Source organism: Anolis sagrei, chromosome 2 (assembly GCF_037176765.1).
Source record: "Anolis sagrei isolate rAnoSag1 chromosome 2, rAnoSag1.mat, whole genome shotgun sequence".
In the NCBI taxonomy this organism is placed as follows: domain Eukaryota; kingdom Metazoa; phylum Chordata; class Lepidosauria; order Squamata; family Dactyloidae; genus Anolis; species Anolis sagrei.
The window spans coordinates 64,497,518-64,512,832 of NC_090022.1; the positions used below are offsets into that span (position 1 = coordinate 64,497,518).

The following is a 15,315-nucleotide window of genomic DNA, read 5'->3' on the forward strand; positions in this document are numbered from 1 at the left end:
ACTGCACGTTGTTTTTGGTGTGAGAGAATTGGCCATGTTCAAGGACGTTGCCCAGGGATGCCTGGATGTTTTACCATCTTTGTGTGAGGCTTCTCTCATGTTTCCACATGGGGAGCTGGAGCTGACAGAGGGAGCTCAGCCTGTTCTCCCTGGATTCAATTGCTGACCTGTTGGCCAGCAGTCCTGCTGGCACAAGGGTTTAACCCACTGCATCACCGGGGGCTCCAACAGATAGATAAAAAAGGAGGTCACTGAGCATCTAATTGCTAAATTGAGGGACATTGGCTAAGTTTAGATCCCAATTGCCTTATATTTATTTTACAGTTAACTTCCAAGGGGATCCTACTCCAAAAGAATCTGAAGAACAATGGAATCCCACTTGACTAATTTCAGGATTCATTTACATTGTTTCTGCATCTCACAATCCGAAAGGAAATCAGGATAGGAAGGACAGTATAAATTTAGGCCACCTCCTGAAAATATTCCATGCCTGTTATTTATCCAATAAGAAGCCTTGGATAATTCCCTGCTGATCTTTGTTCTGGACTCCAGCCTGCAGAATACTTTTTTCTCCCAACAGACCATGTACATGTACTCAGTCAGTTGCCAGTAACCCCTGCCAATGAGAAATCATTGTCAAGTTGCCACCATTTTTTTTGGGAAAATGTTTCTCTCCAAACCCTGGGGCTTCATATGTTAAGTATAAAGCCTGCGTGAAAATAAAGCCAGCATCTAAAAATACTGATCTTGCGCTTTTAGGATGAATGGCTAAAAATATTGTCAGCATTTTGGATGAAACGGAATGAAAAAGCGATGCATGCCGTCATCAGCAGGCCATTAATTCCTTCCTAGGCTAGAGGTGTAAACAATTTGCAGTAGTAAAATCTCATTAATTTCAAATATGCTGCTCTGAAGCCAGTAGCTTTAGAGCAGAATTTTTGTAATCATTTTTAAGCAACAGTACTTGATCCACAGACCAATGGTTCTCTGTAAAAGTGGAAGAAACATATCTTCCCTGCTTTGTCTCAATTTTATAATTACATGAGTATGATGTCTAAAAATTTTTCTCTGGGACTGGGAAGGCTTTCCATGGCTTGCCTGTTACCGCGACTAGTCATCTTATAAAAAAGGATTTAGCCTTTGGACTGACCAATATATTGGGGATATCAAAACTATCTCTTAAACTTCCATCATTAATGAAAAACATTGATGTTATTCAGTTTCAGCAAGAGGATTTCAGTGATTGTCTTTAGGTTGTGTTGCTTTCATGATGTCATTCCAATTCAGTGAAGATGTGTGGATTTTTTACTCCAGATGTTTCAAATAACATAGTATGAGAAGAAAAAGAAGAAAAACAAAAACAAAGGGCACCTTTGATTATTTTTTACTTTCTAGTTAGACCTTTCTACTTGTCATATCTGGATTGCTTTGTAAAACATGCTGATTCAGCAAATGCGATCGATCAGGCAGAGTTGATCTTTCCTGGAAATCTTAGCATCACAAAGATGGAAATCACATCACATATTATCTAGCTGAATTATCTTGCCATGATTTTTTGTTTTCTGGATTTCCCTTTGCTTCTTGAGAAAAAGACTTGAACATCAAGAAGATAATATTTCCCCCAGCCCTTAAAAAACTGAGCACCACATCAAAGTGAAATGTGAAGATTTTTCATTCTGCAGTTCAGTTTACCAACAGCAATCACCTCTGAATAGTAGGCGTGTCAGTGATGATGAAAGCTGAGAATGGATTATCTCGTTTTTAATTGTGCCTGCTGTCTGCAGAGCTTGTTTGCATCTAGTTTGCATGACTTCCTGAGTCCCACTTTTGGGAAAAGTTCTGATCAACTGATTGATGGCTTGATCAACTTCTGCTCACCCAACCAACAGATATCACATGGCTTGTGGCTCATGTGACCAAGATTTTTTCTGGATTCAAGCCAAACTTCTGTTTATTAGAATAGACAGCAAGCTCCCACTTCAACTGAAGATGGCTGGTGTCAACACATACACTGTGGTACGGAGTTGGACTGTCTTCTAGCTATCCTTGGAGAGCTGTGTGCTTTCTACAGGTGGTGACAGTATTATTTGTAGTCTTTGTTTCGACAATACATTTCTATGAACATCAAATTTTATAGCCCTTAACAAAGCCGGTAACCGATAATTCCTCTGTTCCTGAGAAACACTGTTGTATTTGCCTACAATAAACCCGTAGCAAAGCACATAATCCCTTTAACAATCTGAGAATTTCCTAGATTAGTGCTATAAACGACAAGGACCGGATTTCAGTGCAAGTTGTTTCTCTTTGTCATGCTGCTTCCATTGCCCACTTGCGGACGACAAAGAAAAAACTTCCTTGGGTGGCTGAAGGAGGTTTCAGGTCCCCAGACCAAAATATGAAAAAGAATATGATGAGATTCAGAATTCGCCACATTGGCTTTGGGATTTGGGAAGGCTTCTAGACTAACAAGTAATATTTCCAAGGCTCTGTTCAGATTAAAATGAGGGAAATAGGCAATATGATTAAAAACCAGTTTTGCCACAGTGTACATTTGCTGGAACATTTCCAATTATTTTAAATTATTCCCGGAAATCTTTATGTCTGTCAATGATTAGTAGTCTTAATATTATACTTTGCCCAATGGATTTGGTATTTCAGGCATACTTTGTAGATAGCATAATTTTTAGGATCCAAGAGCTATTCCATTCACTCAATATATGATTTATTGTTGCCACTTCTTGTAGTGAAAATCTAAAGCACACACCTATTCAAATATTTGTGACCTATTCAAAGTCACAAATAGATACAGTATTTACTTTTACTTATTTTTCATCATGTATGTGTGTGTGTGTATATGTATGTGTGTGTGTGTGTGTGTGTGTGTGTATATATATATATATATATATATATATATATAAAATATTAGAATCACAAGAATCAAGTCTGAAGGTTACCAAGGAAAGAAATCGGAAGGCACATTTGGCTTTTCCTGATGGTGGAATATGATATAATAGAAAACAAAGCCCTGTGGTTGAAAAGCCCACCCCACCTTGAGCCTCAAGTTTGTAATGGGAATATAATGGAAGATAACCTTTATCACTGGTACTAGGATTTGGTATAGACGTTATTGGATAGAATGAGGTTGTAGTAGGCATTACTGGACAAGAGGTTTAGGGGAAAACTTAATACACAGCTTTTGGCTTTTGATAACAGACCTAAATCTTTCTTAGCTTATAGTTCCTTCTCGAGGAAAGTTATACAGTTAATTCTTATTTCATTTGTGAAGCTAATAAATGGATGGGGGGGGGGGATATACTAACATGTGTGGTACAAATGTTTCTATCAATTTATAAATCACATGTATGACTAAGTGATGTGCGAGGCTTGACGAATGCAAGGCTGGGATAAAAATTGCTGGAAGAAACATTAACAACCTTAGATATGTTGATGATGCTACTTTGATGGCTGAAAGTGAGGAGGAACTGAGGAGCCTTCTAATCAAGGTGAAAGAAGAAAGCACAAAAGCTGGGCTGCAGTTAAAAAAAAAAAAAAAACAAGATTATGGCAACCAGACTGATTGATAACTGGGAAATAGAGGGAGAAAATGTGGAGGCAGTGACAGACTTTGTATTTTTATGTCCAAAGATTACTGCAGATGTAGACTGCAGCCAGGAAATCAGGAGACATTTACTACTTGGGAGGAGATTAATGACCAATCTCGACAAAATAGTGAAGAGTAGAGACATCACACTGGCAATGAAGATTCGCGTAGTTAAAGCAATAGTTTTCCCCATAGTCACCTATGGATGTGAGAGCTTGACCATAGGGAAGGCTGAGCGAAGAAAGATAGACGCTTTTGAACTGTGGTGTTGGAGGAAAGTTCTTTTTTTTTTTTTTTTTTTCATAATTAATTTTTATTATCCACAAAAGAAATGCTATATACATAAAAAAGAGGTGGAACAATATAGTGAAAGAAAAGTAGGAAATAAAGATGTATAAGTCTTAACAATAACTACTTCGTTCTTTTCTTTAAGCCAGATTCTTTACAACAATTCAATTTGTTCTCCTCTTTTTTTCTAAACATCTAATAATTTTTTTATTGCATTTATATTCCTTTCATTACAAAAACAATCTCTATAATTCGTATAATTACTTTTTCCCTTTCCCCAGTTGTGCTACCCCTTGTGCTCCCCATCTCCGGAGTTCTTCTTTTCTTTATACTCCCACCAGAACCTCATTTCTTCTGGTGGGGGTTGGCTCCCATCTTCTTTCCTTAAAGTTTCCTCAATAAATATTTTCCATATATTTTCAAAATCATTATCCTTCCTTAGGCCTTTTTTAACTTTTAAATTGCATGTTAATTTGTCATTTATTGCTAATTTCCAAATTTCCTTGTACCATTCTTCTATCTTAATTTCCACCTCTCCTTTCCAATATTTTGCTATTAGTAGCCTTGCAGCCGTTAACAACATTGTTATCAGATTCTTTTCATTTTCCTTCCATTCATCTGTATTGTAAATAGATAATAATATAGTTGCTGGATTTCTATTAATTTTTTTCTTCATAGGAGGAAAGTTCTGAGAGTGCCTTGGATCGCCAGAAGATCCAACCAGTCCATACTTCAGGAAATAAAGCCCGACTGCTCATTGGAGGGAAGGATAGTAGAGGCAAAGATGAGGTACTTTGGCCACATCATGAGAAGAAAGGAAAGCTTAGAGAAGACAATTATGCTGGGGAAAATGGAAGGAAAAAGGAAGAGGGGCCAAACCAAGGGCTAGATGGATGTATGGCATCCTTGAAGTGACTGGATTGATCTTGAAGGAGCTGGGGGTAGTGATGGCCGGCAGGCAGCTCTGGTGTGGACTGGTGCATGAGGTCATGAAGAGTTGGAAATGGCTGAACGAATGAACAACAGCAACCTGACTAATTTAGTTCAAAAGATTTAACAAAATGGCTAAGAAGCTATAGTGCTGGTGGTAACACACTGAATCCAAGGAGAATGTCTTGAGTTACCAGCAAATGCAAATAAGCAGAGTGAGCACAATTGCAAGATTTTATTCAATTACCCAATGGAAAAAAATGCAATGCAACTGACAAATGTTTGCATTGATTGTTCTGTTTTATATTGTGATGCCAAATAGGAATCTTAGAGCCTAACAGATGATGTTATGACTTAGTAATTTTTAAAAATTAACTCATGAAATATGCTTCAATAAGAAATCATTCAAACATATTTTGAAAGTACGATTCTTGTCCTCAAAATGAAAAGAAAAGATCACATTCAAGAGAATATTTCTCATTGCAATTGAATTGTTGCCATTACCATCCCAAGTTGTGATTTCCTTTTGGCGTCAGTTAACTACGTTTTATACTGAGAATAGCAAAAACCACAGAAAAGATATTTTCCCAGTCTTGTCTGCAGTTATTTTGAATTATACACATCTCTATGTTATGACATTCTATTCCTGTTTTCATTTGGCTTTGACAAGCAAAGTCTACAGAACCTTCATTAGAATTTGCTTTTAGGGAGGCTGATATTAAGTAATTTCCCATGAATTCATATGATGAGTTTGGAGTAGAGGAGATTATGTTTAATAATTTCATACAATATATACCAGGTTCTTACGTCTTTCGAGCTTAAACAGAGCACACTAAATGTTATGCACAAATGCATTCTTTTAAATCCCAGTGGCAATTTCTTTTAGTGAAATACAGCGTTGCAAGAGAGAGATCATGAACACAGAAGTTTTGGGTTTGGAGACGGAAAGATTGCTTAATTCTTTTCCTACCCACCACTTTTCCACCCCAATTTGTCTAAGCCACTTTTATTCAATGGGCTGCCGGCTGTTGTTTACACTTATATTCATAGGCACATTTGCCAAGTGACCCACATGATTGTTTTGCATTAAAGTACACCACAGTTCAAAAACTGTACAAGATTTTACATCAAGGGGCAAAAATTAAGGTTCTGGCAAAGATGTAAGATACATAAGCAACAAAGAAGTAAAATACTGGTGATTTTTTACTCTCCACTAAAAATTGGCAGAATGAAAAACATGGAATGTGCACTGAGATAGACCCCAAAACTCTGCCTTTTCATATTCCATTGTTGCCCTGACATTCCTCTTCTCTGCTACATCCTCTAGCACCATTTACTCCAGAGATTGGGAAAGTAAAGTTTAAGGCTGTGGAAGCCCTTCCTCACAAGGCCCATCTCCCATAAACTTTCTCTTATGGAAAACGTTTTAAAGAGCTCAAAATGTGCCATATGATTTAGTAGGTGCAGAATGTAACCATGTTTTACTGCAACTTCCATGCTATCGCAGAAGAAAACAAACAAACAAACAAACAGGAAATTGATTACAATTTTCTGCTACTTTAGAACAGCCAATAAGACTGCCAAATTGCCCCCATGTGCTCCTAGAAGGCAATAACGGTTTTATAGTGTGAACCTTACTTAGCTGTCTTCTCCAGATTTGGTCAATGTGTAGACATCACAGTGTCCCATAGCAACAGATATTGGCAATGTTACTGTGGACAAATTGTTTGAAGTAAAGAAGATATATGTATGCTGATGTTACTGAAGTAACCAGATGCCACCTAGGGAGGAATTTCATCCAGTTAAGCCATATAGGCAGGAAAAGAAACTGTCACAGCACAGTGAAGGACAGCAAACAATTCTCACTTGGCAGCAAGTGAAATGGGAGAAGTCCCCCCCCCCCCAAAAAATTAGGGTGTTCTGACTGACAAACAACATTAGAAAAAACAGCAATGTTTAGTAATGTGGAAGGCAGGAGGAAAATAGGAAGACCATGTTACAGGTGGATTGACTCCATCAAGCAAACCCTGAGTTTCCAAGACCTTAGAAGGACCATCAATAACAGGATATTTTGCAGGTTTTATTCATAGGGTAGTCAGAAGTCAAAGCTGAGTTGATGACAATGATACAAAAAGTAATGTTGTTCATGGCGGACAAAAGTCTTCATAAAAGGATCTCTGCTTATATCCGGATAACTGCTGTTCAGATCAAAGTTGAACCTTCCAATACCTCTGAAACTTCTACCCATAGAATAGTGTTCAGTAGCTCCTTAACTTTTGGGGATTCAATTATACACAACTTGATTAATTTTTAGGAAATCTCTTGATCCTCTAGTAGGACCCTATGTTCATCTTCTGCAACTGCAGAGTCGCACTGAACAACCAAGAAATTCCTAGTGAGGTGTTGTTTCAGGTAAAGAATAGCATTATTTAATCCATTGTTTTCCTACTTTTGTAAGGGTTCTGCACCTCAACCTTCACAAAAGTGTGGGCCTAATGTAATTTTAACTAGGAATCCTTTAGCATCATAGCCCACAATTCTGTCTCTGGAGATGACATGATCATTACTGGACAATCTGGTGGCACCAGTTGACAAGAAACCACCAGATCTTCTATCTTCCTCTATACAAGGTAGCTTTTATTTATGGTACATTTTATTTTAGCTTCCCTATTAGCCACATTGAACTGAATTTGTGACGTTGCCATAATCATATTCCTTTAACAATAATTATGTGAAGTGAATGTAGTTCCAGAAATCTCTATCCTGTTACCTCAGAAGAGTATATAACATATGATCTCGTTTTTTAAAATTACCAGCATTCCATCAAACTTATGCATGTTTCAAGCAATGTCTACATTTTCAGATGTAGATTTCAATTTGAAATCCTTTTCAGAGGTAGGTTTCCTCATGCAGATGAAGTAACAAAAGCATTACTTAGTCAGTACACTTCAAAATGTACCTCTTACCATTTGATGCAAATCAGCAAATTAGTCACAAACGAAAAAGGGGCATGAGATGGGTAACAAGGAAAAGGCAGTAATGATATAATCTTGATTTCTAAAATAGTATGCAAATAACCAGGCAAGCTAAAGCTAGTGCACTTTGATAGAAATGTTGCAATGGAAAAGAAGGAAAGAGGATTGGGGAAGTAGAAGAGAACTGTAACCTACACAACTGGGTAGTTTTCCAAGCAATAAATTTGGACCGTGGCTGACCATGAGCCATGTACATGCATGAGTGTGTATAGCTCTTTTTTTACTAATATACTTTAGGCCTGTTTTCTCCATCTTTATCCAAAAAAACTTGAACAGTAGAAATAACACTTTCTTTTATAATTTATGGAGGTATCACAAAATTAATGTATAATCTATCACTAATAACTGATGGGAAACATTCAGACAAAACAATCAGGATTGAAAAATGGCTGGAGGGCATCATCAAATTATATACCAAATGAGGTAGATGATCAGTTTATACATTTTTGGCAATGTCCAGATTCCATGCATTGGAACACATTGGAAATAGAAGGATGAAACTTCCCAAATTTGTACTGAGACAGAAAAATGTACAGTATGGTAGAAAAAGCATAAAAGATAATGAAGTGAAGGAAACAGTGATGGGAACATAAAGAATGATAAACATTGCTTGTGTATAACAGATGCAGCAAGCAAAATACCAGCAAGCATACTGCTGATAAGTGCAGATCTTTTCCAGCTGTCACACATTTTACAGTGTTTTGCAAACTAGTGCTCAACTACATGTCTATTCTGGCTTCAGTTTTCGAAAATTCAGGGATCCAAATAATACTACAACAATCACAATGGGTCCATACCCGAAGAGTTTAGGTTCATACCATTTCCTACTCATCTGTCTTATTTGAGAGTCTCTCCTCACTCATGCAAACTGGTTTATGGGGTGTTAGATTTCCAACTGTGGCTGATTCCTGTTTTGATTTGGTACTTTTTGGAAACAAAATCCATAGATAGCCTTTTAATAAATTCCATGTATAATGTTGTAAATTTAGATACTGTTTAAGCACTTTTAAAATAACTATAACATTTATACTTTTGTTACTGACTTTGTAAAGAGGCAGCATGGCATAGGTGCTTGATCACCCAAAAGTGATAAGACCAACCAATAAATTAATGGCATGAGCTAGAAAAAAGCTTTGGCCATCTTGCCCAAGGGATTTTGGGAGAAAGGATGTTTGAAGCTCAGGAAATGGTCTGACGCTGCCTTCTATGATGCTTCTGGTTATACCTGCTGAACTTGTTTCTGATCCTTAAATGCCATAACAAAATGTGGATTAATACCATCCGAGCCACTATGTCTGTACTACATATATGGAGGGAGGGAAAAAAAAAAGAAATTATACACTCACCATTGTGTGACATTCCAACTGCAAGGCATTTCTGGAATCTGCAGTATTGACATTTATTTCTGCTTTTCTTATGAATACGACAGTTGAGATCACATCGATCATAGATTAACTTTAACCGAATTGTTCTACGAAAGAAGCCCTTCAATAGGAATAAAGGGATGGGGGTTAAAGATTGATCATTAAAAATCTTCCTGTGTCTGGCGTCATTGAGAGGGAAAACATGTATTCATTTTATACCAAAGATACTGCTTTTAAAGTTGTGCCAGAAGATGTAAAGAATAATTCTTAGCATTGTATACACTCTGATTGCTCAAGTGTTTGTACAGAACAGTGTAGTATTTCATAAGATTCATTTATGTTTATTTTAAACCACGTCCTCTTGGTTTCAGTGGAGCTTACTTCCTGATGTATATGTTTATGAATAACACAATTCCAAGTAACGAACACATAATATGTAGGATAATGGAGGAAGATGGAAGATAACTAATATATGCTAAGAAGTAATTGTCTATTGTCTCAGATATAACTTTGCAAGAATTTGACATCTGCTTAGAATTTTAAATTACAGATCGTGAGAAAATGATTTGACATACCTTTTTTAAAAAGTGAAAATGTTATCATTTAAGTAAAAAATAATAATTAAAAGGTTGGTGCCTGAACAGCTTTTGGTGTTTGGTGAATTTCATCCTTTAATTTTTATTTATTTCAGAGACCTGAATACACATAAATTACTCTAATTACCGCCTAATATTTGCTTTTTGAATTACTACAATTCCACATCCTTGCACCTCTTGGTTTACTCCTTTTGTTGTGTGACTATAGGTTATTTCTGACATGTGGCAACTACAAGGCCATCACAGGGTTTTCTAAAGTTAAAAGTGGGTTTCCATTTCTGGTCTCCAGAGATATAACAACAACAACTTCTTTATTCTTATATCCTACCACAATCTCCCTGAAGGGACTTGGGGCGGCTTACATGGGGACCAAGCCCAGCATAAATAAGAATTACAAAGAAACCTACTTAAAACATATAACATATCACAAGAAAAATATAGTTAAAACAATAAAACCAAACCAATAAACAATAAACATCTTGAAAAACCTCAGAGATGTAAACATTTATGGGTGTGGTTAGTTTCTTCAAATCTGATGTTTCATAAAACCTTTACTTCTAAACCAAAAAAGTATTTTATGAATTAAGAGTTCAAACTGTGATCTGGATGTATGTTAAAAGGATATGAGGACATTGTTAGTTAAAACAGGATCAGAACAGGTGAAATATAACTTCATCTGTACTGCAGTTATGTAATTTTAAACCAATAGGCCTCTAAAGGTCTGATGTCCTCCCCAGCCTTAAAGGCCATGTGTTCAGTAGCTTGTAGTACTTCTCTATGCTCAGTACATTGCAATTGTGTCTATATTTTTAATATGTCAATGGAAGCAGGCAAACAACTGGCTCTGCCAAATCCAATTTTAGAAATTATGCTATGAGCATGTATTTTATGAGTTTTGTATTTTAAAGTAATTTAAATCACAGCACCATAATGACGTAAGGAATAAAATCGAATTTGCTTCTGTTGCTTTGATGGAAATATGAGGACTTGGGATTCAGCACTATTTTGTTGTAATATGTTTTAACACACACACACAGACAAGTAACATGAGAATCTGTAACCATGCAAAATGAAATCTAGCATCCTCTGATTATAAATTGTTTCCAAACAGAAGGAAGAAAGGATTCTGTGGAGAAATCATCAACCTAGAGGTTGCTGGCATTCCCAAACTGAATGTGAGACTGTTTGCTCCTGTTCCCAAAACATGATGCTCTCTGGATAGATATTTCACGGCCCTCTGAGGTTCATCCAATGTCTAGCCTAACTGAGTTACATGTTCCATTAAAAATAGGTCATCAGAAGCAGGGCATTCTATCATATCTGATAATGGTGAAGAAGAAGAAAAATAATAATTGATAAGTGGTTCTACAGAGAGATTCCTCATCACTGGAATTAAAGTTTTTACATGACTGGAAATTTCAACGAAGAATAATCTTATTTAAGTCTACCAACCTTGCAGCCTTCACATGCATGAACTCCATAATGAAATCCAGAAGCTTTGTCCCCACACACTCTGCATTCAATGGCCATTAGAGAACTGGAGGTGTCTTCATGAGATTTATTGTACATTTGAACTTTTTCTGAGAAGTATGGTGGAGATGGAGGCTCTAGCTTGATTGCATCTGTACAAAAGGCAGATTGTAAAAGAGGAAATCACTACAAACTTGAAATGTATGTTAACACTGGCAACAGATATCTCAAGCCATATTTTGCAGTCATTAATACATTATTTTCTCTTTCCCCCATTTTCTTTTAATCATCACAGTCAAAGAACCACATAATCATAGACTAATGAGCCATCTAGTCCAAACTCCTGTTCAATGTAGGTTCTAAAGCAGGCTTGTTCAACATGCAGCCCATTTGCCATATGCAGCTCAGGGCAGTGAGAATTGTAGTTACTTCCATCAAACTAGATATTAATGTGTTACTTTCTCAAAAACAGTGTCAAATATCTCATTAGTTTTATGTTGCCCAATTTTCTTTAAACTTTATAATAAAAATATTTTAAAGATTAATGTTATTTTATTACTAAGATATATACATTTTCTATATCAGTGATTGCAAATTTTTGATCTGCTCAATATTTTTTTAAAAAACACTGAATGGGGCAGCACATAATTAGGATTATTATGCAAGGACCTTTTTTTGTTTATCAGTGGTGGCAGATACCACGAAAATTATGCATGGATCTTCTTTTTTTACTCATTAGCTATCCTTAGTGTATTTTATGTGTATGCCAAGACAATTATTTTTCTTCCAATGTGACCCAGGGAAGCCAAACGTCTGGACACCCTTGATCTAACGCATCACCGCTTGTCCACTTTCTGGAGACATCCAAATGAGGAGATTCTATCACAGTTCTGCACAATTGTAGCCTTCCAGGTGTTTTGGACTCCAGCTCCCACTGGACAAGCTGGCTAGGACTTCTGGAGGAATGAGGCCCAAACATCTGGAGGGCCACAGGTTGTGCAGTCCTTCTCAAACACCTCTATAGGCAATTGGTTCCATTGCCAAAACTCTGGTGGATTCCATGCCAGCTCATGGTGAATCTGCTTTCGGCTTTAGACCAAAGGTGCTATCAAAGGTGCTGACTGATGTCTTCCCCCAAAGAATGTGAATACAAACTAATCTACAAGATGTGTCCTTGCAAATGTTGTCGGATTGTCATTCCCGTCAGCCTTAGTCAACGTGGGCACTTAAAAGGCACAGTGGAAGCTACAGTCTCAGTCTAGAGAATCACAAGTTCCCTAGCCTAGCCATGCCTTATGCCAGATGATGGAATATTAAAATGAAACTCTGATTCAAAGTATGCCCTCTTCCCTCATAGTGTCATGCCATTATATTATTTGAAGAATAAGCACATCTTCTGCATATTTTATTAATGTCTTTGGTTTTAACGAAAGCTGAAACTATATCACCCCCCCCCCTCATATTTATTTGAAAGTGAAAGGTCTAGAAACACCTCTCAAGTAATAAAAATCCAACCTACTTTGGCATTCTTGAAATTTCACATCATATTTGTAGTCAATGGCCATTTGGTCGGTTCTTGCCAGAGCAAGGTCTTCATAATGTGGCGAAGAAAGGCTGGAAAAATCAACTGTCGTGAAGGGCTTTATGTCGAAGGAATGTGAATGTTCATCCATTGCAGAAAGGTCGACAGGGCTAATTCCAAAGTTCATGGGCCAAAACGGCATTTCTGTGTCAACCATTGTAAACCCTGAAAGAAAAAAGAGAAAAAAGAATGAAACTTCAGAATTTAGGAAAGAAAATGTTATCATTTATATAGTTAAAACTGGTGCTCACATAAATTTAAGTGCTAGGAAAGGAATAATGGGAAATAACAAGGGCATAAGGGACAATGTGAGAAAATACAAGATATGGAAAGGAGATGAAACCTATCTAGAAAGGGCTGAACTGAAAACCTAGCATAATTTTTATTTCTGTTTAAATAGGAGATGCCTATTTCAGAGCACAAATGGCATAATATTGTTGAAGGCTTTCATGGCCAGAATCACTGGGTTGTTGTAGGTTTTTTCGGGCTGTATGGCCATGGTCTAGAGGCATTCTCTCCTGACGTTTCGCCTGCATCTATGGCAAGCATCCTCAGAGGTTGTGAGGTCTGTTGGAACTAGGAAAATGGGTTTTATATATCTATGGAATGACTACGGTAGGACAAAGAACTCTTGTCTGCTGGAGCTAGGTGTGAATGTTCCAACTGACCACCTTGATTAGCATTTGATGGCCTGGCAGTGCCTGGGGAAATCTTTTGTTGAGAGGTGATTAGATGTCCCTGATTGTTTTTCCTCTGTTGTTTTGCTGTTGTAATTTTAGAGTTTTTTTTAATACTGGTAGCCAGATTTTGTTCATTTTCATGGTTTCCTCCTTTCTGTTGAAATTGTCCACATGCTTGTGGATTTCAATGGCTTCTCTGTGTAGTCTGACATGGTGGTTGTTAGAGTGATCCAGCATTTCTGTGTTCTCAAATAATATGCTGTGTCCAGGTTGGTTCATCAGGTGCTCTGCTATGGCTGCTTGTTGCATGAACACAATATACATATCTAGATATAGATATAGTGTACTAATTTGGGTGTCTCTGGTGCACCTTTAGAAAACACCATGTATATTAGGCAGTATTTGTTTTCATCATGCAAAGTAGAGTAAGAATGTATATCAGAAGTTGCAAGATAATATAGAAAACAATGGGTATAATAGAGAAGTAGGTTCACCACAATCCTTTCAGATAACTCCCATTAACTGAGATGAGAATTGTGTAGGAGGCCCCCTCATGGATTGTGTCCAATACAATTATTACTTCATTGTTTATGTGGAAGGCAGACTCACTTAACTGGAAACCCAGCCCCTACATAAAGTTGTTGTTGGATGGAGCACACCTTACACAACATTCAGAATCCCTTGCCATTATATCTGAAAATACCTTTGTATAATCAGTATCCTCCAAGTCCCTCCAGATGCATGGGACTACAATTGTCATCACTCCATTGAGGGTAGGGTAGGTACGCTTGAAGCAGTGGTTCAACACATCTGTAAAACTCCAGGTTGTGGAAGGATGTTATCATAGGAGTGGGAATGGGGCCTGGTTTAGTGGTAGCACACATACTATTTTTTCAGACAGAAGATCCCACACATAATCCTAAATATCTGCAGCTTAACAAGTGAAGAGCATCCCTAGTAACAGAGCTTCTTGGAGAAGACTAAAACTGGGAAGGGGTATGTCAGCCTGAGGAGATACCACTGAGCTATACATTATATCCATCATGCTGTTGGTGTGGGGAAAAAAATCCACACTAGTTTTGTTTTTCTGCTTAGACAGGAATCTTTGGGTTTCAAGTCTGGCACTTTAAAACTATCCAAAGTTATTGTAAGGTCAGACAAGAGCCTACTTAATAATAATATTAAGTAGGACTTAAGCACAACATTAAGCAGACCAAACACTTATCTCAGCAAACTTTATGATAAAAACCCTTCCTCAAAACGCTACTGTTCAATTGTTGCTGAGTGCCTTCAAGTCACTTCTGATGTATGGTGACTCCACCATGGGATTTTCTTGGTAAGAGTTTTTGGATGGGGTTTGCCATTGCCTTCCTCTGAAGCCATGAAAATGTGACTTGTTCAGGGTCACTCAGTGGTTTTCCATGGCTGAAAAAGGATTCAAACCCCGGTCTCCAGAGTTTCAGTCCAATACTCAAACTGCTAGGTAATATTGCCTCTCAGTTAGACAACCTCAAAACTTCTAAGATTAGACTGAAAAATCATGGGTTTTGGTTATTTCTTTTGAATGTGGAGCTTATCAGCATGTGTGGACTTTGCACCTTTATGTAATAAAACTGAACTGATTCTATTTCCTTTAAACCACAGCCAACACTTCTGTATCCTTCTGCCCAAAAGTTGTTTTTTATCCTAAAAGCAGCAGTGTTTTATCAAAGGTAACTGTAAGAATAAGGAGGAGAGGCTTGTGTCAACTTTTAACTTCCTCTGTGACA

The 15,315-nt window shown here is 37.2% G+C and overlaps 1 protein-coding gene across 2 annotated transcripts in view; it reads right to left on the reverse strand.

Moving 5' to 3' along the window:
• PPARG (peroxisome proliferator activated receptor gamma) overlaps positions 1-15,315 on the reverse strand; it is an 81,896-nt gene that overhangs the window by 22,246 nt on the left and 44,335 nt on the right. For both annotated transcript variants that reach the window (XM_060765947.2, XM_060765946.2), the window contains exons 2-4: positions 12,804-13,031; positions 11,267-11,436; positions 9,201-9,339 (exon numbers count right to left, since the gene is read on the reverse strand). In XM_060765947.2, the coding sequence (XP_060621930.1) occupies positions 9,201-9,339; positions 11,267-11,436; positions 12,804-13,023 (529 nt within the window). In that variant the 5' untranslated portion in view covers positions 13,024-13,031. The remainder of the gene's footprint in view (positions 1-9,200; positions 9,340-11,266; positions 11,437-12,803; positions 13,032-15,315) is intronic.